General features: G+C 47.0%; 1 protein-coding gene across 13 annotated transcripts in view; it reads right to left on the bottom strand.

The window, feature by feature from the left end:
- LOC114637052 (myomegalin) overlaps positions 1 to 22,123 on the bottom strand; it is a 166,011-nt gene that overhangs the window by 8,329 nt on the left and 135,559 nt on the right. For 4 of the 13 annotated variants that reach the window (XM_028785188.1, XM_028785180.1, XM_028785182.1 and 1 more), the window contains 14 exons: positions 20,943 to 21,375; positions 19,857 to 20,049; positions 18,669 to 18,785; positions 16,240 to 16,765; positions 14,631 to 14,866; positions 13,192 to 13,243; positions 12,028 to 12,251; positions 11,209 to 11,361; positions 8,974 to 9,159; positions 5,163 to 5,414; positions 4,306 to 4,437; positions 3,566 to 3,685; positions 1,794 to 2,019; positions 1,107 to 1,231 (listed from right to left, as the gene is read on the bottom strand). In XM_028785188.1, coding sequence (XP_028641021.1) covers positions 1,107 to 1,231; positions 1,794 to 2,019; positions 3,566 to 3,685; positions 4,306 to 4,437; positions 5,163 to 5,414; positions 8,974 to 9,159; positions 11,209 to 11,361; positions 12,028 to 12,251; positions 13,192 to 13,243; positions 14,631 to 14,866; positions 16,240 to 16,765; positions 18,669 to 18,785; positions 19,857 to 20,049; positions 20,943 to 21,375 — 2,975 coding nt within the window. The remainder of the gene's footprint in view (positions 1 to 1,106; positions 1,232 to 1,793; positions 2,020 to 3,565; positions 3,686 to 4,305; positions 4,438 to 5,162; positions 5,415 to 8,973; positions 9,160 to 11,208; positions 11,362 to 12,027; positions 12,252 to 13,191; positions 13,244 to 14,630; positions 14,867 to 16,239; positions 16,766 to 18,668; positions 18,786 to 19,856; positions 20,050 to 20,942; positions 21,376 to 22,123) is intronic. The other 9 variants (XM_028785192.1, XM_028785189.1, XM_028785183.1 and 6 more) reach the window with 6 other exon arrangements.

The raw sequence follows: 22,123 nt of genomic DNA, 5'->3' as shown, positions 1-22,123 counted from the left end.
TGGAAAAAAAATTCCCATCACCCATTGCCCTTGTCTTCCAGTTGTACCATATCTCTTACTATGATTTTTAAATTTTGGGATTATATCATTTCTCCTTTTCCCTTTCTCCCTTTCAACCCTATAACCACCCCCTTCCAGTTCATGACCCAATTGTTGCTACACACACACCTGCTCAGTTCCCATAATGTTACTCATGTGTTTTCATGGCTGAGCATGATGTTGGATAACCAGCTGGTGTGTTCTTCCCTTTGGTGCCTGTGGCTCTCTGCCCAGGGCTGAGGCCTTATGCGCTATCCCCCTCTGGAATGAGCATGGCTATTGCTGTCCTTTACCTCCCCAGTAGCACCTTGTCTCTTAATCTGGAAACATCTCTACACTTATCCAAAGTTCTTCACAGATTGGAGGCCTCCTAGCTCCTGACTTTAATACATTCCACCAGACTTACCATCTTAAAACTGTTTTCCTCATGGAGTCATCTTCCTTGAGAGTAAACTCTGGTCTTGAATTTTAGGCTTTCTATGTGGCAGCAGCCACCCTTCCCACCACCCTGACTTCTCACCTCTCCAGTAGCAAGGGGCTCCCACAGACAGACTGACACACTGTTCTGGACTTCAGCCTTTCCTTCTCTTGGCCTGGTGAGCCCCTTATACTTCAAGCTCTAATTTCCTTTCTCTTCCCTATTCCATTTGGGTAGGGAACTACACTGAGATTCCCAAATACTAGATTTTGTTTCAGCAGATGGAGAAACTGCTTAGTAAATACCTGATAGTTAAACCTAAGGCCCATTAGTTCTATTTCATTAGGCATTTTTTTTTCTTTTGAGTCAGTTTCTCCACTTGGGAAAGGGAGGCAGGGTAGATGCTGATTGGATGGGCTGCCATGGTCTATCCTTCAGCACACATAAAGATCCCTTCTGATGGTTACAGCCCTAGGGTATTTCTTTATATAAACCATGCTATAATCTTGCCACTGATTAAGTTGTTTTTATTATTAAGTAGATGAAGTGACTCTTGTGGTCTGCCCTTAAGGTATCCAGGCTTGATCTGCTCATGTCAACAGGGCCTCACCCTTGGGCTTTACCAAGAATGATGAGAGGACCCTCATACCTTTTAAGCCCTTCTTAGGATTTTCACAGAGGGACTCATAGATCTGGAGCTCTGACTGCAGGGACAGGGAGAGCTGCTGTTTCTCTTCGCACTGTTGTTGCAGGAGGGCCAGCTTCTGCTGCAGCCTGCCAAGGAGAGGCAAGGGTTCACTGACCATGTGAGAGAAATGAGCTGTGAGCCAACCTTTGCCTCAGTTGACCTGGTGGGTTGGCCTGGCCATCACACTCATTTAGCAGAGTCTGGGGCAGGTAAAGTAAGTCAGCCTGAAGTCGGAGCATTAGCTCCATGTGAGGGAAGCAGGGTAAGCACATTACAGGCCCCTCTCTGCTCTACAGCGCTCTCCATGACGACAGGCAGATGCAGGGCTTCCACTGGATAGCAACTTGCAGTTTATGGAGAAAGTGATGTCATGCATCTAGTGGGAATCGTGGGAATGCTCTCCTGCCAGTCTCTGACAGGTGGAAACCTCTGTGTTAGAATTTCATCTCTCTACTTCAGAGTAAAAAAAAAAAAAAACCCTATGCTTTTATTTCCCCCCCCCCCAATAGAGTCTTCCTTTTGTTCTGAGCGACCAGTGAGGCAGGAATAGTGAAGGAGAAACTTAGGTTTCCAGAGGAGAAAACTACTAATTTGTCAATGTCCCTTCTGCACTGGAAGTGGGGGCATTCCTATCAAGGCCCCGCTTACCTGGAGTTGTTTTCCTGGAGGGACAGCCTCTCCTCTCGGAAATGCACGATCTCAGCCTGCTTCTCTTGCAAGTCTTCCAGAAGCTGCTGCCTCTCAGCCTTCTGCTGTTCCAGCTCCTTCTCTAGCTCTTGAAGCTGGGATCTTGAGGAGAGTAGAGCTTCCCGAAGGTGGTCCATTTCCTGGGAGTGTCCTGATGAGCAGGACACAGGGGTATTTATGTCAAGGCCTAAAGCCCATTAGAAAGACAAATGCAAACACACATGAGTCCAGGGGAAGGAAGGTCCTGTGTGGCTTCCTGCAGTCTGGCTTAGTGGACCCCACATACTGGGGGTTCAATGGGAGTGGTGTTTGTGGTATCTGACCCTCCATTAAAGAACACCTGCCCTGCCTCTTAGAGGAGACAGCATGTTCCTGAAGCTCAGAGTTCTCTATATGCCCATGTGCACCTGTACACCTTCAGTCTTATCAAAGACCAGCACTGATTCCTTGTTTATGGTTTTGAGAATATATTCTTTTCAGCTTTTGAAAAATGTGGACAGTTGGTGTCTTCTGGCTGTGTGACATCTTTCTGGTCAAAACTCCTTGAAGATGATCTATAGGAACTCTTTATATAAGGCTAGTCCTTGGGTACAACTGTGTTCATTTGGAACTCTTAGTATTTCCTATCAGTGAGGCTGTCTTCCTCTGTCCCAGCATGCACTGGTAGTCATCTCTCTGCCATGCCCTCATCCTTCAGTCTTGGTTATCTTCCAGCAGGGGCCCTGCCTCACATGTCTTCCTGAACTGACTTAGTACAAAAGTCCTATGGAGTTTCCTTAGGGATGGTTCTTCTCATCTGTTGCCTCCATAGGGATTCTTTCATTCTGGACTTAATCCTTTCATATATCACTCTTGGTCTTTTAATGGCTGTTCAGTAGGTATTTGTAAGTAAAAATCATTTGTTACTAGTTACACATTAATTTAATCACTTCAATTAATACTATGTAATTTGCCTCCCAGGCCACATGGGCAATAACGCCCATTTATAGATGACCATTAAGTAGGACTGGGAACGTTCTAGAGGACATGGAACCATAGGAGGACCACTAAAGAGCAGTCTGCAGGGGACTGTAGGGAAAGGCAGAGGAATGGCACATCAGGACTCAGACAGCTGCCCAGAGCTGTACTTGTTCCAGGATGCATGAGAGAATACAGACACACATGATCCCTGGTTTTGTGGCTCCAATCAGCTGTAAGCAGACAGAAGGGGATGGATTTTAAACTGTCGGGACAGACGCTGCTCTTGGATGTAGGCAGGCTTTCAAAAGGGATAGGCTTCGTAGAGCCATTCAGTCTCAGAACCTAGGAGCCTGGAGGCCAGGGTTGGGATCTTTTATGGCAGTGGTTCTCAACCTTCTTAATGTCATGACCCTTAAATACAGTTTCTCATGTTGTGGTGATCCCCAGTCATAAATATTTTTGTTATTACTTCATAACTGTAATCTTGCTACTGTCATGAATCATAACATAAACATCTGTGTTTTCTGATGGTCTTAGGCAACCCTTGTGAAAGGATCATTTGACACCCCCCCCAAAAATGTCTTGACCCACAGGTTGAGAACCACTGTCTTAGGGAGTAGCCCTTTGTAGACAGATTAGCAATGTATATATTGGACTGGTAAATTAGAGTAGCTGTTAACTAAGCCTTCTCTCTGCTTTTGCCAGTCGGTGATTGCCCTGACAAGGGCAGACAGTCCTAGGAGGAACTGTAAGTCAGCTTTTGCACAGCCTACCTCTGGAAGCATGACTTAGCCGTGTCTGCAGGCTTTGGTTTTCTTCCCTTAGGGCTCTGTTCTCACCGTAGAGCTGAGACATGGACTCCAGTCCCTGACCGTAGACGTGAGAGGTGGACCCTGTCCAGGACAACACACACATGTCCTGTGTAACAGGTGCTTCTTTTCACCCCCTCAAAGATCTGCTGTCCCAACCCAGCAGCAATCTCGGCCCTCGAGGCCTGGGATTAACTTGAATGCGACGGCTGGGTGCTGAGCAGTGTGTGTTTGTTTGTTTTCAGAGCATGCGGTCTTTGTGTGCACCCAGCACTTGCAGCCCTTCTATTTGTGTAGGAAGCTTCTCCTCCCGACTAGCCAGGGCTACTGTGTGGAAGGAGCAATTTCCTGTACAAAGAGTGACATCTTGTGGGGTGGGGGAGGTAGGGACCAATGGCCTTCTGAGTGAAGTGGGTGTGGGTGGTTCTTGGTAGACCTCCCTCTACCGGTTACCAATCACAAGGACATAGTGAACCGGCCAACTGCATACAAACAGATTAAGGACAAGAGACCAGATCTTTGCCTGAGGAAAGTCAATCTTTGAGCTCAGAGTGCAAATCAGAAATAACCGCTCCCCATACCCTCCAACCCTCGATTGACTGTGACAATCAAGTTAATTAAAGACTATCAGACTGGTTAGAAAAGTGTGAGGCTCTGTCTAGTGGCCCTCCCTTCAGTCGGGACAGAGACTGGGCCTTGCCTACCGTTTTCTCGGGCAGTGGAGCTGAGCCTGTGCTGCAGCTGCTCCCGAAGCCGGTCATTGACACATATGGACTCCTCCAGGCGCTGGCGCAGGTTCCGGATCTCACCTAAGTGCTCTTCCAACAGGTCGGCTCCTGCAGCCATCCCAGGACAGGGCAGAAGCAGGAGACACAAAGCTGGTTACTAGGGTGAGGTGAGCTCTGCCAGTAGACAACCCAACCTGCCCCTAATGTCGCCTTCCTTTTGTCCACAATGTCCTTTCACACAGTCAGCTCCACTTAGTGAGATGGGAGCTTTGTAACCACAGAGTGGCTGGCCCCTTGCTAAGGAAAGCCCATGGACCTCTATCCACTGCGAAAGGGAACTCTGTATGACCGAGAAAATAACTGACATCTAACTGAGCCCAACTGCCATCTGGAAAGGCAGATCCGCCTCTTGGGTGTGGTTTTGGGGGTGACAGGGAGGCCTTGCTGCCTTTTTTTCAGTCCCTTTTCCTGATAAACGAATCAATAGTTTTAGCAAAACCTGTCCTTTCCCACCTACAGAGAAGGCCTAAGGTATGCTTCTCCTTTTTAGTAAGGCAGGCAGAAGGAATCCCCTGCATGGATCTAGGACCCCAAAGGACCCTGGAGAAGAGGCACTGCTAGGTTACAAGTGTACGGGTTTACTTCCGGCTTTCTCCTGAAAATTGAGTTTCTTGCAGTTGGGACCGAGTTGCAATGTGCCTTTTGCCTTAGCTGCGGCCCTCTACTTGCTATGACTGGGTTTTGTACATAGAATGTATTTGAGGGGTAGAGAAGCTGTATCCTTTCTATTTATTTCCTGACTGAGGAGAGAAAGTCCGAGCTCTGTACACTACCTGTGGGTTTGGAGTTAAGCTGGTACATCGAGGAGCCTGAGGACAGCTCCCCAGAGACACTCCCTTTCTGAGGCCTCATCATGTCCCACTGGCCACTGCTACCCAGGTATCCAGGCTCCAGGATTCTGCTCAGCTCTATGGTGGCCCTTGTTGGAGAGTGGGGCTGAGCAGGGTTGACGTAGTGAGGAGAGCTAGCTTCTGTATGGTTGCTGAGCAGCGTGGATGTGGAGGCGGGAGGGGCAGTGCTAACACCTGGGCAGATAGAAACACAGTGAGAGATGGTATCAGCGGCCAAGAACAGTAAGGACATCGAGATGGCTGAGAATGGACCGGTAGCGGTAGACACGGGGGTGGGGGTGAGGGGAGGTTAGTGCCCCAGTTCATCAGAGAATATCGGTTAGATGAAGACTCAAAGCCTCAAGCCTGACTTTCACCCTCTGCATTTCTTTTTTTTTTAATTTTTTCTCAAATCATAATTAATTCACACAGGGGTATAAACACAGAAAGGCAGGACGTGGGGAAGGGAATGACACTGGAGTGTGGGTGTTCAGAGGGAATACAGATATCTTCAGAACTGGGTATCGGCTGGGTGAAGGTTCAGGGGACAAGTCACCATGACTCTGCCTATGACTCGCTTGTCCCCATCACGAAACACAGAGAGGCAGAGGATGATGGAGGGTCTGAAGAGCTCAGGGGCTCCACTCCTCGTTCCTACTGTTATTCCTCATGATCGAATCCAGGTAAGTTCTGGAAGTAGGAGTCATCCCATAGCTAGGGATAAAGAATGTGATAGGCTATCTAACTGGGCACACCTCCAAATGGAGACATCAGTTTGCCTGCATTTTCCATCGCCTCCTTCAGGGAGACAGGGGATACGACTTTTCCAGATTGAAGAATTGTTCAGTCTTGAAAACTCTTTGTGTAAGAAAAGGTGTGATCTGTATCCCCTCCAAAGTCATCAAATCTTAAAGCAATGGTTCTCAACCTGTGGTATGCAACCCCTTTGGGGATAGATGACCCTTTCACAGGGGTTGCATATCAGATACCGTGCATATCAGATATTTGCATTGTGATTCTTAACAGTAACAAAATTATAGTTATGGAGTAGCAACAAAATAATATTTTATGGTTGGGGGGCCACAACAACATATATCAGGAAGGATAAAGACCACTGCCTTAAGGAATTATCAAACATATCCTAAGGAGGGCAGTGGGACCTCCTCTTTCCTAGGATGATGCTTTCAAAGACCCTGTGAAAACACAGGCCTCTCCCTGGGCCCTTTAAGCAGAGGCAGGAATTCAGGTGATGTCCTATATAGCCTGTTTCTGATCTATCTAGAGAGTGTCTGAAAGGAGGGCCCCTGTGTGGGGCTTAGATTACTGCTTCTGTTTTTTAAAGCCAAGAATAGGGAGGGAGTGTTGGGGTGGTGTGTGTGTGTGTGTGTGTGTGTGTGTGTGTGTGCAGAGGGATGTATGGGACCATAGTTCACAGTGTGGAAGGCTGATTCCTTCCAATGATTATCAACACAGGCAAAAGCAAACAGGAATGAGTCCATCATTTCCTCCAAGCACATCAGACTCTGGCAAGGATCAGTACAACTACAACTGCAACTGACACATTTTTATCCTCAATTAGAACTAGTTCTCACATTGGGCTACCTGCTAGAATCAGCTAAGATAAACACACACACACCTGGGCTGCCATAGATAGGTGTAAGATACATATTGAGCACTGGACACTTAGGGAAGTCATCTCAGGAGATTTTAACAGGCTGTATCCTTTGAGAAGGATTGTGGTAGGCCTTTCCTTCCCCCATTATTCTAGCTACTCATTAGGGTTAAAGCAGAAGAGACTAAGGATTTAAGCATTTATACTTTTTAGTGGGGACTTAACAAAGATATGATTTTCTATTCCTTTCATACCTGATGCTACCCTAGCCCTAAACAAGGCAAGGGTCATGAGAGGTTTTAAGTCGATTGTACCAGTGATCAATATCCTTGTGATCTAGTTTCCTCTGATTGCACATCCAGAGCCCCTGCCCTGTAGCATGCAAACACATCATGCTAGGAGTTCTTAGCCCCACACATAGCTGGGAAGCTACCATGTGCCAGTTTCTACATGGAAAAGTGATCCACAGTAGACAGTGAACACTGGGTGGTGTTCCCTCAGAGATGGTCCCATGCCTTCAAATGGGAAAAGGAAGGGCTACAGCATTCTTTACAAAGGCTAGAACCATCTGAACCAACATCAAGGGCCTGAGACTATAACTCCAACCCATGAAAGACCTGTTTTATGCACAGGGCTCTCTTTCCATTTTCTTCCCTTCCATAAAGATCTGTTGACAGTTGTAGAAAGGTACAGAAAAGGGGGACGGAGAGAAGGAAATAGAAGCCAAAGAACGTTTATGCCATCTCAACACGAGACATATTGGTGTCAGAACTGCTAACAGAACAGTCTTAGGTCATAAGTCCTAGACCCTCGGCTGGTCTCTAAAGAGAAAGGGAACTCAACTCAACAATCGCCAGAGTGCTTCCACTGGACTCAGCCCATAGCCTAAGCAGCAGGGCATCCAAACTACCCTAGTGCAAAGGTGTGGGGAAATCACACACCAGGAGCAGAAGACAGGCTCCAAGCCCAACTCTCGGCTCTCCCACTGGCCATTACCTTGAGTCTTCGCTGCCTGCTCTAACTCCATGCACTTCATGGGACTCTAGTGAGGTTCAGGCAAAACTATAATACTGTTAGGTAAGTCCTACACTGATGTTTTAGAGAAGTCTGGTAACAGAAGGTTTATTCCCTTAGATTTCATAGCCTACAGAATTGGCAGTGTTTTCTGCGTTGGCATTTTTGTAGTCCAGTGGATTCTGCAAATCAAGCTGGGTGGGCATTAGACAAACTATCCATTTTGGGGGTTGACAAAAACCAAAAACAACAAACAAACAAAAAGAACAAAACCCAAGCTGATTCAAACACCATCAGAGGCTTTACAGATTTAAGCTGCAGGCTGTGATCTGTGGTCAGTCACTACCCCAGCTGTGGAGGCCCCGCCCTTGCTCACTCGAGCTTGGGCACAGGCACAGAATGGGACTTGAGCATAATTCTCAAACTCTTTCTAGTTGTTTGTAAAAATCATTCCTTTTTCTACACCTAAAGTGATGATGTGCATCTTCTTACAATGAAGCATCAGTGCACACACCCAGCAGATCCCTTTCTATGAACTCTGCAGTCCCTTACAATTAACCTCCTACGGAGTCAGAGGACAGAATTCACAACAACTGTCACAGCCTGAACTTACAAGTCTATCCGTATACATGTCCCATTTTCTTTTGAGGGGGTGTAGAATGAACCTTGAGCAACAAGGAAAGAGGCTCTACCCAACTCTGTTTCTGAATCTTGATCCCACCCTTTGTATGTTAAACAGACGATTTTGAACACTTAATTAAGAGCAGTCTGCAGCAAGAGATATGACAGTCCCTATATCTTTAATAGCTATGTCATCCTACAAGGGCAAAGCATACCTTATTTTTTCCACCTGCCAGTAAGTATTTCCCAGCCTGCAGGGATGTATAGTGTTGGGCCAACTGTTAGCAGTCTGTGGGTGCCAGGTCTCTGAATACCTCCCTTAGCTTATGTGCACACGCCAGAGACAAGAGCAGACGCACTTCAGACAAGAAGCAAGCAAGCTTTCCCTCCATCTGCCACCTGTGACATGTGCCTCGGTTTTCCCTTTGCCACCATCAAGCCAAAGCCATGCAGAGCAACGCGAGTGGGCCCCACTCATAAGCACACCAAGGCAACAGCGGTGCTCACTTTCTCCAAGCTGCTTCTGCAGCATCTGCAGCTCTTGTTGAGCCTCAGCCAAGGACACCACCGGTGTCTCACAGCAACCAAGAAGGGGAGGCCCAGAGGGGCTGAAAGGCACGAAGCTGGCCAGAGTGGAGTGCATTGGTGCCTGGGAAAGGCTAGCCGGCTTGGGTATGGAGTTAAAGTGAAAGCCTGGAAATAAAGAGTTAGGGAGAGAGGAGACATCATTAGAGAGAAAGCAAGAGAAAAGCAGAAAAGGTCGACCATTCCCTGATGAGATGTGGGCCTGTCGTGTGGCCAGCACTTGCTGTGGTGTGGGCTAAGCCAGCAAGGAAAAGCTACTCTTAAGCAGAAGCCTGGTAGGTCTCTCTTCCTCACCACTTTGCCAGGCTCACCTGCATATGTAGCCTTTGTTCAGCATGGAGGCTACAGAGGCAAGATGGCATGACTCACCCCTACCACACATCAAGATGGCTATGCTTATTTCCTGAAAGGCTCCTGTGGCGCTGGTCCTAGCATGTGCCAGCCCTCTCTGGGAAAAGACTATCCATTCCATTCATCTACAACTCCCCACCCCCTCTCTCATAACTGCATCAGGATCATCCTGGGGAGGGCAGACTAGACCAGGCATTACTATTAGGTATAGTGTGGGGATTTGGTGGGAACAAACTTTAGAAATCTAAAGCAAGGTGTTCACTCATAAGATGAGAAACAGCCATGGGGGCATGGCTGAGTCAGTGGCCTGCAAAGTCGTCTGAGAGAACTATTTAACATTTGTAGTAGCTTATATTCACTGAGTGGGCTGCATTGTGGCATGTCTACATGTGTGTGATATACTTTGATCATATGCTCCCAGGATACTGTCTTGTTTGTCCTTCTTCCTTTCCCCAGACTCCTCCTCCTTCTTAAAAGGTTCCACCCTTCCTTTTTCTCCTTTTCCTTCTGCCCCTTCCTTTGATAAGCTCTTACTATGCAGTACAGATTAGCCTCAAGTCATCATGATACTCCTAAGAGCAGGATTGAACATGTGCACCACCAACTTGTAGTACACACAGACCTGGCTTCGTGCAGAACAGGAATAGAATGATAAACCCGGGAGTAGAGCCTAGAAGTTAAAAAACAAAACCAAAAACAACAAAACACTTTTCCCTTAGAGATCTATGTAGTCCATGGCAGCCAAATCTTTAAAAACACTGTGGAAATCTAATGTTTTAAATCCAGTGTTTTCCCTTTGCAGTGGGGAACAGGGCAGAAATCAAGACTATCTTGAGGAGGAGGCCTTATGTACAAGACATGACTATATCTATAATACATCATTGGTCCCATGGTGCTGAGACTGCATCAGAGTGATACTGCACACAACCAAACTGCCTAGAGATACAGCCCAGGGATCTTTTAGGAAGGCATTGTGGTGTTAAAACCAATGACTGTAGGCTCCCTTTGAGCTGAAAGCATTTTAGCAGGTTGTCTGTGCTGGGGGAATCTCTTGGTCCAGCTGCTACTCGCTCAGACCCAGAAGCCCATAGCCCAGGCACAGGTATATAGCCTTCTTGCTCAAGACTGTGGTTGAATAGCCCTTGGGAAGGGTGAAGGAGTCAGAAAATAGGACCATGCTTTTCTGGGACTCAGACCTCATCACATACTACATGAAGGTAGCCAGCCATGGAGGAAGGCAAAGAGCAGGGACTGGCCTTTCTCTGAAGCAGAACTGTGAGCGGTCAATGAAACCTCTGACAGCTATGCTGGGACGAAAAAGTGTTGTTGCCAAATACAACAAATAAAACAAAAAGTTATTGTTGCCAAAATACATATATACCATTCACAAAGCCATTGATGGTAACGTAAATAAGCAGCATTTAACTCTGAAGTTAGCAGCACCACCCATGGACTGGTTAACTGGGTAATATGTATGAAATTAGTAGCTCTTTCTTTCTGTGCTTTGGCTTTGTAATCCTATAAAAATGTTGGCATCTGCTCTCTAGGGTGAGTGAGAGAAAGAAATGAAGGTGCTTATTTGAAAAAGCCAGCTATTAGTCAAAACCAGTCTCCAGACTAAAGCTTTCTGCAGATGTCTTTGTAATTTTTAAAAACCAGACACATCTGATAAATGAGAATGACCTCCTGATTTGGGTAGGACTTGGTAGATTTCGGCTCCTAGCAGTTTCCACCCTTCTCCCTGAAGGAAACCAAGCAGGCAGCTGAGAGAGAGATGAAGCTACCGCCCCACTGGCTTTTGCATACCTGGATGGGCCTGGCTGGCCTCCTTAGGGGGATTCTGGGGAGTTGGCAAGCTGATGGGGCTGCTGCTGGACTCGCCCTTAAGCCCCTGAGATGCAGTGGCTGCTGATGGGTTAGAAGACAACACAGTAGAATGACTCGGAAGATGGATGGAGTCTACAAAACCCATGAAGGAAAGACAATGCTTGGTGTTCTACAGAGACCTGGAACCCAGGCTTTTTAGTATCCAGGAGGACTGGGGCCAGAGGCTGGCTGTCATGGAAGACCCCAAGGACAAGGACTGTTTGCAGTATCCAGGATTTCTGGGGCCAGAGGCTGGCTGTCATGGAAGGCCCCGAGCACAAGGACCGTTTGCAGTATTCATTTTCTTTCAGATAGCTCCTTCAGTAGGAGAACTGCCTTTGGGGGACAGAGGGTTTCAGAACCTGGAAATCCTGAAGGAGCTCCTGTGGCAGAGGCTGTGGGAGCCCACAGATACTCAGAGGCCACTGTGCAGAAACTGCAAGGACATAAGGCACTCCATCTTAAAGAAGGAGGTCTATCAGACAGAATTGATGAGACGTAAAGGTTGGCCACCATCTTCTCACTTAGAATTACATGTCATCATGTGGCTGATGGCAGGACTCAGAGTGACAGAATTACTGGTAGAGTCAAGGACAGAGCAAGGATCTGAACCCTAGGGAGCCTGTGCTTGAGACTTGGTCCCAGAGCCATGTTCCATTCAGCCTGCTACACACCAAAGTGGACTGACTAGAAGGCCTGGATCCCAAGGTCTCCTCTCAGTCTAGACAGCAAAGGTACCATTCCAACAGTGGAGGCTACCTGAGTGACTGGGTGAGGATTTCTTCTCTTCATAGTGTGTGTACTCGCTGGCTACATCCATGTCAGAGCAGGCTTCGATGTCATCTGACAGGAAGGATGTGCTGCTGGCAGAGCGGTGGGAGTCAGACACGGCATGGCTGCTGGGAGGTGAGAGAGACCGGGTATCTAGCTTGGCCTGCAGAACTTCAATCACTTTCTCCTTCTCCTGTAGTTCCCTGCTGAGCCTGGTGGGGAAGGAACAGGTCACAGGTGAAGCCAAGGTGACCCAGGCCAGCTAGTCTCCACTAAAGCCCACAGGGAAACCCACATGTGCCAAGAGCACCATTCTGGGCATAGAGTGTATATGTGCCATAAATGGATAGGTGGCAGTAGCTATGCAGTAGACAGGCCACATGCTGAGCACCAGCAGGGGCACAGCGAGTCCCTTAATGGGTGGCCACTAGACAGCAGCAGTCTGAGGACAATTAGCATCTCCAGCAAGTATAAAAATCAAAGAGAGCCTTGAAAAATGTGGAATAAAACGTTGTCACAGTATCTGAAACTAGGACAAGTGGCGTCAGTCGGTTGGCTCAAGTGTAGGTCCTTTATGTGTCAGTGACAGATGAGAAACAAAAACAAGAACAACATACTCTATGTCCCTTACCACAGGCATTTGAGAAGGACTTTCAGGGTCTAAAGCACAATCATGACACAAAGAGCTCAGAGCAGTGGCCACAGATGACCCTGAGCCAGTGAGTTCATGAGCATTACAAACTGAGTATTTCCGTTGAGGAACTGCTGCCTTCCAGGGATCTACACCGTCTGGGCCCCTTTCTCTGTATACTCTCATGGGAGTCTTCTTTCTCCAAGGACACCAAGTGACTACTAAGCTAGCTGTCATTAAAACCCAGGGCAGGCTGACCTTACAGGAAACTCATGGGGTGGGGAGCAGGAAGAGGAAGTGGACTCTTGATACACACATGGTTCAGTCATGGATCTGACTGCTTCTAGCTTACCATGCCTGAAACATCACTGCAGCAAAAAAATCATATCAAAAGGAAAGAATCTGGAAACAAACCAATGAGTGTTCAATGAGCTACTGCATTACTCTCGTCCACTTCCTCACTCCATCTGTGAGCGTGGGGCTACCCTGACTGGATCCCTTCAGACTGCCTTCAGAATTACCTGAGGGCCAGCGGCTCAAGCCCAGCTTCTTCTTTTTCACTCTTATGATCCTCTGAAAACCAGATTTAAAAAGTAACAAGTTAAATGGATTTCATGTCACACCTTAGAAAGCACAGGTCCCACTAGGACAAAACAGTGATTATGCCACACATAGGTTCAGGAAAGTTATTTTGTATGTTCAAGTTATGTCTCTGTGTGCACATGTTTACATGTACATAATATGTACATGTGTGTGTGCATGTATGCACACACATATGTGTCATGTATGTGCACATCCATGTGTGTGCATGTACATACATATAATGTATATGTACACATGCATTTGTACGTGTACATGTAGGGTTAGGGTTAAAATGTGGTTTATGTGTGCTGTGTGTGTGCACATGTATGTATGTTCATGTGTGCACATGTATGTGTGGGAGTGTGCATGCTTGTTGAGGCTGGGGAACAACCTTGGGTATTATTGCTCAGAAGAGCCATTCACTACTTTTTCTGTCTTTTTTGAGACAGTCCCTTACTTAACTTGGACTCACCAACTAAGCTAAGCTATCTGGCCAGCAAGTCCAGGGGACCCATTTGTCTCTGGCTCTTCAGGACCATGGTAACAAGTGTGTGCTACCATGTACGGGTTGTTTATGTAGACTCTGGGGATTGAACCCAGGTCTTCTTGCTTGCCAGGCTACTTCTCCAGCCCTGGGTTATGTCCTTTTCATCAGCATAAGTTAACTATGCAAATGACAGACTTCATCAGAAGACCTCCACAGATGTACATAAGGTAATTTGATTGGAAAGTCCTCTGTTGCCCACTTACCCCACCCCTCCTGCTGGGCCCTTTTCTCTAATCTCCTCCCACTGCCATGTTTGCCATTACTAATATTTTTAGATTGTCTCCTGACTCAACCTGTGAGGGAACACCCATGAAAGCACTTTTTTAGGGTAGTGAGCAAGTAGCTCACCTAACCTCACTGGGGAGACTATCCCTGACATGGTGGTCACAACCATGACTGTGTATGTCTAAATTGGAGCTAAAACCTGAATCTATTTTTTTCTCACTTATCACAAGATATTTTCCCAGTTGTTCTCTTGAATTTTCCAGCCTCCATTCTGTGGCAGACTGGCTCCCACATTCGAGGGCATGTAACCATGAAGTCTTTCATATCAACCGTCTTTTGTATCTGAGATGACAAGTCCCTTTTCCTGTAGATTGACCCAAACTCCTGATTTTTTTTACTCCAGCCTCCCGAGTCCTGGGATTTTGGAGCATGCCAATATGCCTGCCTGGCTGTACAGCTGTAGCTGCCATGCTTGGTGCTGCTCACTGGAGTCCTGAATCGTACATGGCCCTCAAGACATGAGACGACTCTGAACTCTGGAATAAAATGCTGTTGTGGACAAATGGTGGCCACCTGAGCCTAGGACTGTGCCAGAGGCCGACTTACTTGTGCTGAGTTTGCTGGTGAGCCTCTCTATCAGCTGACCTCCCTGGGCTAGTTGCTCCCGGAAGCTCTGGCCCAGGTAGTAGTCAATGTCGGTGCTCCTTAGGAGGTCCTCAAAGGATTTTACAGTGTCTTTTGCATGTTGGGTGAGAAGGTAACATATCCCTCGCCCTTCTCGTATTTTTTGACGCAGATATGACAGTTCTCGGGCTTGATCCTGAATCAAGGAATCATATTTTCTAGTTCAGGAAAGAGAAGAGAGAAGAAGAATGAAAAACTGTGAATGTTAAGTTCTGAGGGCTCCTTAGAGTCCTCTGTGAGAACATACCTAAGGAACTCCCGCTCAGAATCGTACTATCCATGGAAGGTTTTTAAAGGTAAATTTCATGCTGAGAAGCTACTGCACCCAAACCCTTAGAGGATGCCATTGCTCGTAGCTCCTCTAGAATGTTAGCCTTATGCTTAAAACTAAACCACAAATCCCATGGGAGTAAAGAAACCCCCACATTTTATATCTCACGAAGCTCCATCATGGTGTGGACACACAGTAGCTACTCTAGAAATATTTAGAATTTCTTAAATCCTAGTCCTCTCTAGAACTTTCTCTATCTTCTGGTTCAAATCTCATCAGATGCATGAATTTCTTCTCTGCTCTGATACTGTGGCAGATGGCATTTTGCAAAGAAATAATTACAGTCTCATGCTATATGCTCTCATGGAACATGGCTCTGCCAGTCCTCTACCAGCAAGAAAGGTTATTCTCTACATAGGAAGGTCTGGAAGGTTCTGTCCCATGTTAACCTAGATAACGCAATGGAGGCTTCACCATGCCAAGTTGAGTAGATCTTCACCTGCCTGGTAAGAATCTACTTCCTGTCCTAGATACTAGCTTTCACACAGAAGCAATACCACCAAAGACTACCATATCACGAGAAACCAAAGTCAGAGGAGAAATCCTGGAGGTCAAAAAGAGAAGCCAGAAGCCTTGTCATGGATAAAGAATCCATGTTCACTTCAGAAAGGCATTCAGAGCACTCTGGCCTCAGTGTCAATCTCATGGCAGCCGCTTGGGAGACTCAGGAGAATCAAGTCAGCCCAGAGAATCATGAGAGACAGTAAAGCTGCTGTCTTGGAATTGTTAGTCAGGACAGAGGCTGAGCTGTATGTCTGATTAGTATTTTTCAGCATAAAGTAAATTGTGATAACTGAAGCTTATGCTATGGCAGACACTACTGTAAGTCCATGCAATAGTTCAATTAAGCCCAGTGACCATCCTGGAGTTGGGTTCCCTTTTTTCTCCACTTCATAGGTAAGTCAATAGACTGGGAAATGTTGCAAGCGTTGCACAGCTCCTAAGCTGCAGAAGTAGGATTTCAAGTCCGGCGTCTGGGACTAGTTTCACCACTACCCTATACCGCTTGCTTATACCACTGTCCTGTTTTTAACATCTATAACAGGACAGTCCAGAGATCTGTCACCACCATCTGATGTGGTCCATAAGTCCTCTTCTGATTACCTGGATGCATGCCCCCTTACAACTGCCAGGGCTACCCTTTTTGGGGTACAGACTTAGACACCACTCAAGTCGAAGGCCTGAACAGTTCCCCCTTACCCAGGCCACGAGGCAGACCTCAGCTCCTCCGCCAGCTTCCCCTCTAGTCCCGTTTTGGGGAGCTGGGCCTCCAGCTGGGATACTCTCTGGATGAGATTCTCTAGATCCTTTTTGGCCTGGAGCCCTGGAGGGTAAAAAGCCCCGGTGCCATCCGACAGCCACTCCTCATCTTCATCAGTGACGCTGTGGGGGGAAGCTCCCTCAAGGGTTGCCACAGCTCTCAGCTTGCGGGGTCTCTCTAGACTCGATGAGTAATCGCTTGTGGCAGACAGGGACCGGACCCTGCTCCTCAGGTTCTGAATGACCTTGTTGGCATTCTGTAGCTGGGCTTTCAGATCTCGGATGTCCTTCCTCAGGAGAGAACTGTTGTCTGGAGTTCCTTGGGCCTGGAACTCCTCTTGCTCCCCCAGCTTGTTCTTCAAGGGCTTCTTCACAGGTGGGCTGACCAAGACAGGGTCCGGGTACCCCTGCTCAGAGCACAGCCCCTCCAGGAGCATGGGCCTCAGGTTATTGTGCTCCTCACACTCTGAAAGAGACAGAAACATCTTGACGAGAAGCTGGACCTGCTGCTGTGGACACTCTGTTGAAGGGTGCGGGCTGGTCACAGGAATAAGTACTGGGTGTAAGGAGCAGGCCTTTAAACAGGACCGACTCCATTTTATAATAGGAAACTTGTAAGACATGTCTGGATATGTCTGGTACTTGTAAAGACATGTCTGGAAATGGTCAGAGTCCGGCGATAACCAGACACGAGTGGTTATCTGCTGTGCACGTCACCAGTAATGCTAAATTCACCATAAAAGAGGAGCCTGTCCGGAGCACTTCATCACACTTGTAGCCATGACTGGCTAACGTGATCCTCCCAACAAAGCCTCCTCAGCACTCGGTCATCAAAGAGTCAACTGAGAGACCTACACTTCCAACTTCGTGGTCGAGAGACAACCAATGCCCCTAGCTTCAAGCACCCCAGAGAGATCAAATTAGCAATTCAACTATCTGGAAGCTGCAGCCTGATCCCGCCTTCATGGACTCGTAACCCGACACCATCAAAAGGACTCAGCTCCTACAATCCATGAATGAATGATGTGCTTATTGCTATGCTTATTTCTTTGATAATTAACAACTTATTATGTGTGTTAATTGTGCATATTGTTAGAGGCAATGCATAGGAAATGTGGCAGTATCTTGTTGTAGCAATAGCCTTAGCATTTGTGTTTGTGTTTGCTTGCTGTGCATTATCACTAAAGAAATAACTCAATTCCACAAACTCTCTGTCTCTTTGATCTCATAGTCAAATCCAGTATAGTATCCCTGAATGGAGCAGGACCTGTCACTCCTCTCCCCACCTCTTGCTCGTAATAGATAAGAGTCCCTGCTCTTGACACTGGGGTAAAACCCGGAGCAGTGCTTTCTTTAAGTCTGGCTGTAGAGACACATTCACGTTCAGCATTTCTTGCTGAACAGCCCTGTGAGCAAGGTCTAGTCATTTTTTAATCTTGTTGGCTAGAGAACCTAAAATTCAGTGGCAGGGCAGTGAGTGGGTAAGCTAGCTAGTCACAGACTGTGTACACTGAAGACCCGGGATTCAAACCTTCCAGTGTCCTGTGTCCCTAACACACGTCAGTCAGTGTCTCTTAAGTGAGACTTTAACAAAGCCTCATGTATGTAAAATGACCACAAGGACTAAAGAACAAATTGCTTTTGTGGTTTTTCCCCACAATGCTATGATTTAAAACTACTGAGTCGAGACAGTGTGGAAAACAGGCCTAGGAAAATATGACCATCAAAACAAGTTAGGCTATTTATTGCCACAAGCTGGGCTAGGGTGGTGGCAGCCAGGATGATAGGAATAGTCAATGGTTTACTAGTAAAATGTTGGTCAAAGTGTTTTACTAGAGTTCATTCATTGACATGAGGACCCAGTGAGCTAAACAGCTGCTTTATTGCTGTTTGAGCAGATGAGGAATCTGAGGCACAGAGAAGTTCATCGAAGAGGATTTGTGTCAAGCAGGCTGGTCTCCAAATCCTTGTCCTAACTGTGCAACTATACTGCCTCAGCTTCAGTTCTGTAGGAACCCTGTAGTTCCTAACATCCCTTTGTGAATACAAAATTAAAAAAAAATATTCTAAACTTACAGCTTAGATATACATTAAAGCTTACAGATCTCTAATAAATAGGCCTAGGTATTTCATTTCTATAATATTGGTTGGGTTGATATTTTTTATTTTTATTTTTTTAACTAGCAGTGTGTCAGAAACCATAGAAGCTCAAACTGATGGCCTCATTTTGAAGAGTTCTCCAAAGTTCCTGTCCTTCTGTGGTCCTGGGTCTCCTTCAGCCCCAATTTCCCTGACCCTGCTGGTCATCACAGGTGGGAGTGGTGTGTCTCCGGGGAGAGAAGGCGGCCCCGCCCACACTGCGCACTCACCGGGGCTGGTGGTCTCCTCACGGTCAGCCTCATTCTCGCTTCGACCGCAAGTCTCGTAGCCCAGGTCTTGGAGGTCCACCTGGATCTGCTTGCTGTCCTGTTTCACCAGGGATTCACCTGTATTCAGAAAGAGACAGTGGGTGCTAGAAGGTATCTGGACAGCCTTCCCTCAGCCTCAGTGGTACATTCCCCAGCCAACAAGACAGAGGCAGACTTCGAGAGATGCCTTCTGGACCCCAGTGAGAGAAGATAAAGCCTGCCATAGCTAGTTGGCACTCTTCCCACCCATGGTGAACCTGTGCTTGCCCACAGAGATTCTCTCTTCTGAAAACCGAAGCTTAGATGAGAATAGGTGTGGGCAAGTCAAGAACTGCATGCTGCCATATCAGGAAGCCCCCGTGACACCATTAGGCTCCTTATCCACAAGGTCTTTAGTTTCAAAGGAGCTAAAGCTATTAATAGTCCCAAGACATCTGGCCCTGCCCTGTCCGTTAAGGTAGCATTATATCGAAGGAACCAAAATTAGACTTTCTAAGTTCACGTGCCCAGTATCTCTGTGAACAAAGAGAGCCCCCTCAGTACAGCAGTTTCCCTCGGACAGTGCTGAGTCCAGAGCAACAGACTCAGGATTTTGAAGAACCTGTTATGATACAAAGGAGAAAAGAAACCATCACACAGAACTCCAAGTCAGTTACTGACAGCCCGGAGATCAGCAAGCCCAGATGTCAGTCTGTCTTGTTCCTATATTTTCCCCGTGGCTTCAAAGATGAGTTTATTTTTATTTTATGTGTAATGAGCACTTTGCCTACATGTATCTATGTGCACCATGACCATGCCTGGTACCCTCAGAGGCCAGAAGAGAATGTTGAATGTCCTGAACTGTAGTTACAGAGGGTTGTGTGACACCTTGGGGGGTGCTGGAAACTAAACTGGAATCCTCCGAAGAATAACCAGTGCTCTTAAGTCCTGAGCCGTCTCTAGCCCCTTCACTGTCATGTTAAAACCCTGTTTTCTTCCTTTATCCTTTATATCCATCCATCTACAGATTGGAGAAAAATATTCACCACCACAAATCTAAGACTGTGTATCATGGCTGAAGTGTTCACAGGTTGGAGTTGAAAGAATGTGAGAAATAGGTGACTTCAGGATAGAGGACACGGGAGGTGACAATGAGCTGGTGACACTCACTCAATACGGCCCTATACTTCTCCAGCTGGTTTGCCTGGGCAAATACGGTGGCTTCTGAGATGAGCAACTTCTCCTGGAGATCTTGGTACCGTTGTCTGCACTGAGCCAGCTGGGAGCGCAGGTGTTTGGTGGAGCCCGGGAGGCTAAATTCTAGCTGAGGTCCAGAGTCTGAGGCCTGGGACTTGTTCTCCAGCTGCAGAAAGACCCAACCAAGGATCAGGACAGTCTGAGGTTACCCTCTCTGTGGTAACAGTATCCCTCTGCCTGAGTGCTGTGGACTGATGCATCCACGTTTACCACAGCCGTTCTCCTGCCATCAGGCAGTTCTCAGGGCCAGTTGAGTCCAAAGCAGCTTGTAATAAACATTTACTCAATTTCTTGAAAGAAAGAGTCGGAAGTTTCCACTCCGCCCTCTCTACATTTCCATCCCAAGGGCCTTCTCAGAAGCCTCTGAATTCTCCATTTCACTGACTGTAAGGCAAAGTTCCTTCCCTCAGAAGGATACCAGCGATCTCGCTCGAGGCCATGACACATGCCACTCTGGAACCGTAGAGGACACAGTGGTAAGAAGATAGCATTGAACACGAACATCTAGGCTCCATCAAGAACCAGAGTATCCCAACAGCAGTAACTACATCTAATGAAAAGCCACCATGGCTAGGCGGTGGTGGCACATACCTTTAATTGCAACACTCAGAAGGCAGAGGCAGGTGGATCTCTGAGTTTCAGACCACCCTGGTCTACAGAGCAAGACACCCAGGGTTACACAGAGAAAAAAAAAAAGAGAGAGAGAGAAAAAGAAAGAAAAGAAAAGCATTGTCCTTGCACACTGAGTGCCTGGAGGGCAACATCCGTTTATAACTGCCATCGCAGTCTGTAGCCTGGAGTTAAATGCTCAGACACACTCATGAGACAGTGTGGAACCCTGTCTGATGCTGAATGGGTGCCTCTGATTACAGAACCCTGCTAGAGGCGGCAAGGTGCCTTCTCCCTTGATACTCCCTGACACAGAACAGAACAGTTTAAGCTGAACCACACACCCCCTGCCCCCCCTGTCCTCCTCACCTCACCCCTGCCCATACTTACTTGGTAGCCATCCACTGAGACGGCTGCCCCAAGCGTGAGGCTCTGAGGTCTAGGGCTAGGCCTTGCGGTTGGATTCTCCTGCTCTTGGTGCTGATGCTTCCCCGAGGAGGGCAGGCCTGTGTTCATTCTGTCCACCTCCCTGGCCAGGCGCACGAGGAGCTCTGGCATCTCTTTAGTGTTCCCTTCTGAGCTGCTCAGGACCAGCTGTTCTTTGAGGAGGTTGATGATGTTGTAGGCACTCTTGAGTTTCCCCTGGACTTTCCTAAACTCGGCCTGAAGGCTGTTGTCATTCAGACCCCCTTTGGTGACCACAGTCTCCACCATCACCTTGCCCTTCTCCTTGTCTTCCTCGACCTCCCATCCATCAGACATTGCTTCTCCCATCTGCTCTTTCAGCTCTGCATTCTCAAGGCAAAGGCTCAGCATGGTGTTCCTGGGAGAGACACACGAGGAGGGGCCAGGTTTGTCAGGGTCTGCAGCTCTTCAAGGACCTTTCCACCCACATCTTAGTGCATGAAACACCCAGAGCCTTTCAAGTACATAACTGAACTTCAGAGACCTGTAACAAGCCCTCATACATACACGAGAAGACCTAGTGAGGAGAGGTGGGAAAATGGCCTTACCACATGCTTCCATAGCCATTTGATGGCAGCATTACTAAAAGATTATAAAATAGACTTCTAGTCTATTTATCTTTACTTAGCTATATAGTCTCACATGCTTAGTGACCTCTGGAATACACAAGCAAACTTACAATATTAAGGTTTTTGTTTTTAAAGAAAATAGATCCTATGACAAATTAGTATTGTGGATTTCATCATTGCCTTAATTATCACTGGTTTTAAATCACTTAGTGATAGAGAATACAAAAATTAATACTAATCAGACTGAAATAAAATGTAGTTATTTAATTATTTGCTATATTTCTAGTACATGCAGTAGGAGATGACCTTCCAGAGGGCACATGATGCATTGTTCCTATTCATCCTGTTCTTCTGGGACCACCACATGTGCCTGCCACATAAGACATCTGTATTAGCTGAGGTAATAAAACTGACTAACTGAGAGTGCTGAGCTAGAATATGTGCATGTGTGCATGCATGTGCACGTGTGCGTGCACATACACACACACGCAGAGAGAGAGAGAGAGAGAGAGAGAGAGAGAGAGAGAGAGAGAGAGA

Source organism: Grammomys surdaster, unplaced genomic scaffold, assembly GCF_004785775.1.
Source record: "Grammomys surdaster isolate TR1022 unplaced genomic scaffold, NIH_TR_1.0 125156, whole genome shotgun sequence".
Lineage (NCBI taxonomy): Eukaryota > Metazoa > Chordata > Mammalia > Rodentia > Muridae > Grammomys > Grammomys surdaster.
Note: the sequence above shows the minus strand (reverse complement) of the source record. Positions and strands in the feature narration are given on the sequence as shown.